The sequence below is a fragment of the Empidonax traillii genome, unplaced genomic scaffold (assembly GCF_003031625.1).
Source record: "Empidonax traillii isolate 1590-97213 ecotype Southwest subspecies unplaced genomic scaffold, ASM303162v1 scaffold6904:size10603, whole genome shotgun sequence".
Lineage (NCBI taxonomy): Eukaryota > Metazoa > Chordata > Aves > Passeriformes > Tyrannidae > Empidonax > Empidonax traillii.
The window spans coordinates 1-1,826 of record NW_020962097.1 but is presented as its reverse complement, the minus strand read 5'-3'; the positions used below and the strand labels follow the sequence as shown (position 1 = coordinate 1,826).

The 1,826-nt window shown below is 58.7% G+C and overlaps 1 protein-coding gene across 1 annotated transcript in view; it reads left to right on the top strand.

Moving 5' to 3' along the window:
- Window positions 1-1,822, top strand: part of GATAD2B (GATA zinc finger domain containing 2B) — a gene marked incomplete at both ends in the record, with an annotated part of 10,596 nt that extends 8,774 nt beyond the window's left edge. The window contains 2 exons of the mRNA XM_027911274.1: window positions 3-168; window positions 1,640-1,822. Coding sequence (XP_027767075.1) covers window positions 3-168; window positions 1,640-1,822 — 349 coding nt within the window. The remainder of the gene's footprint in view (window positions 1-2; window positions 169-1,639) is intronic.
- Between the last annotated feature and the right edge of the window lie 4 nt (window positions 1,823-1,826).

Below are 1,826 nucleotides of genomic sequence, written 5' to 3'. Positions count from 1 at the left end.
CGGCCGCCAAGCTGGCCCTGAGGAAGCAGCTGGAGAAGACCCTGCTGGAGATCCCCCCGCCCAAACCCCCCGCCCCGCTCCTGCACTTCCTGCCCAGCGCCGCCAACTCCGAGTTCATCTACATGGTGGGGCTGGAGGAGGTGGTGCAGAGCGTCATCGACAGCCAGGGTGAGGAGTTACCCCAAAAAAACCAGGGGTTTGGGGGGGTTCAGGGTGAAATGGGGGGGGTTTGGGGCTGGAGGAGGTGGTGCAGAGCATCATCAACAGCCAGGGTGAGGAGTTACCCCAAAAAAAACAGGGGTTTGGGGAGGTTCAGGGTGAAATGAGGGGGTTTTGAGCCCGGATTTGGGGCTGCTCACACCCCTTTGGGGGTGGGGCATCGACAGCCAGGGTGAGTGGTTTTCTCCAGGGATTTACCCAAAAAACAACCAGGACTTTGGGGTGAAATGGGGTAGATTTGGGGCTGCTCACACCCCTTTGCTCAGTGGGACTGGAGGAGGGGGCACAGTCGAGGTGGGTGTTCCCCCCCCCCCATGGGAATTTCCTGGGAAAACAGGCGATTTGGGAAAAGCTGGGGAAGGGAGGGGAGGGGTGTGCAGCACAATCAGGGGGGGTTGTAGGCTGGAATTTCCGGATCCTGGGATGGCTGGGGGGGATTTCAGGTGAAACTTGTGGGATTTCAGGACGGAATCGTTGGGGTCAGGGGGTGGGTGTGATTGGGGGGCTCCGTGTGGAGCCATCGGTGCTGCCCCAGCGATAACCTGGCAGGGGGTTATCCCGTTATCCCATTATCCCTGTGATTCCAGGGAAGAGCTGCCTGGTGTCCCTGTGCATGTTCAGGCAGGGGGTTATCCCGTTATCCCGTTATCCCATTATCCCTGTGATTCCAGGGAAGAGCTGCCTGGTGTCCCTGTGCATGTTCAGGCAGGGGGTTATCCTGTTATCCCAATATCCATGTATAATCCATTATGTGATTCCAGGGAAGAGCTGCCCGGTGTCCCTGTACATGTTCAGGCAGGGGGTTATTCCATTATCCCATTATCCCTGTATGATTCCAGGGAAGAGCTGCCCGGTGTCCCTGCGGGTGGAGCCCTTCGTGTGCGGGCAGGGGGTTATCCCATTATCCCATTATCCCTGTGATTCCAGGGAAGAGCTGCCCGGTGTCCCTGTGCATGTTCAGGCAGGGGGTTATCCCTGTGTCCCTGTATGATCCCATTATCCCTGTACCATTCCAGGGAAGAGCTGCCCGGTGTCCCTGCGGGTGGAGCCCTTCATGTGCAGGCAGGGGGTTATCCCATTATCCCGTTATCCCATTATCCATGTGATTCCAGGGAAGAGCTGCCCGGTGTCCCTGCGGGTGGAGCCCTTCATGTGCAGGCAGGGGGTTATCCCATTATCCCGTTATCCCATTATCCATGTGATTCCAGGGAAGAGCTGCCCGGTGTCCCTGCGGGTGGAGCCCTTCATGTGCAGGCAGGGGGTTATCCCATTATCCCGTTATCCCATTATCCATGTATCCATGATTCCAGGGAAGAGCTGCCCGGTGTCCCTGCGGGTGGAGCCCTTCGTGTGCGGGCAGGGGGTTATCCCTGTGTCCCTGTATCCCATTATCCCTCTATAATCCATTCTGTGATTCCAGGGAAGAGCTGCCCGGTGTCCCTGCGGGTGGAGCCCTTCGTGTGCGGGCAGTGCCGCACGGATTTCACGCCGCACTGGAAGCAGGAGAAGGGCGGGCGCATCCTGTGCGAGCAGTGCCAGACCAGCAACCAGAAGAAGGCGCTGAAGGCGGAGCACACGAACCGCCTCAAGAACGCCTTCGTCAAGGC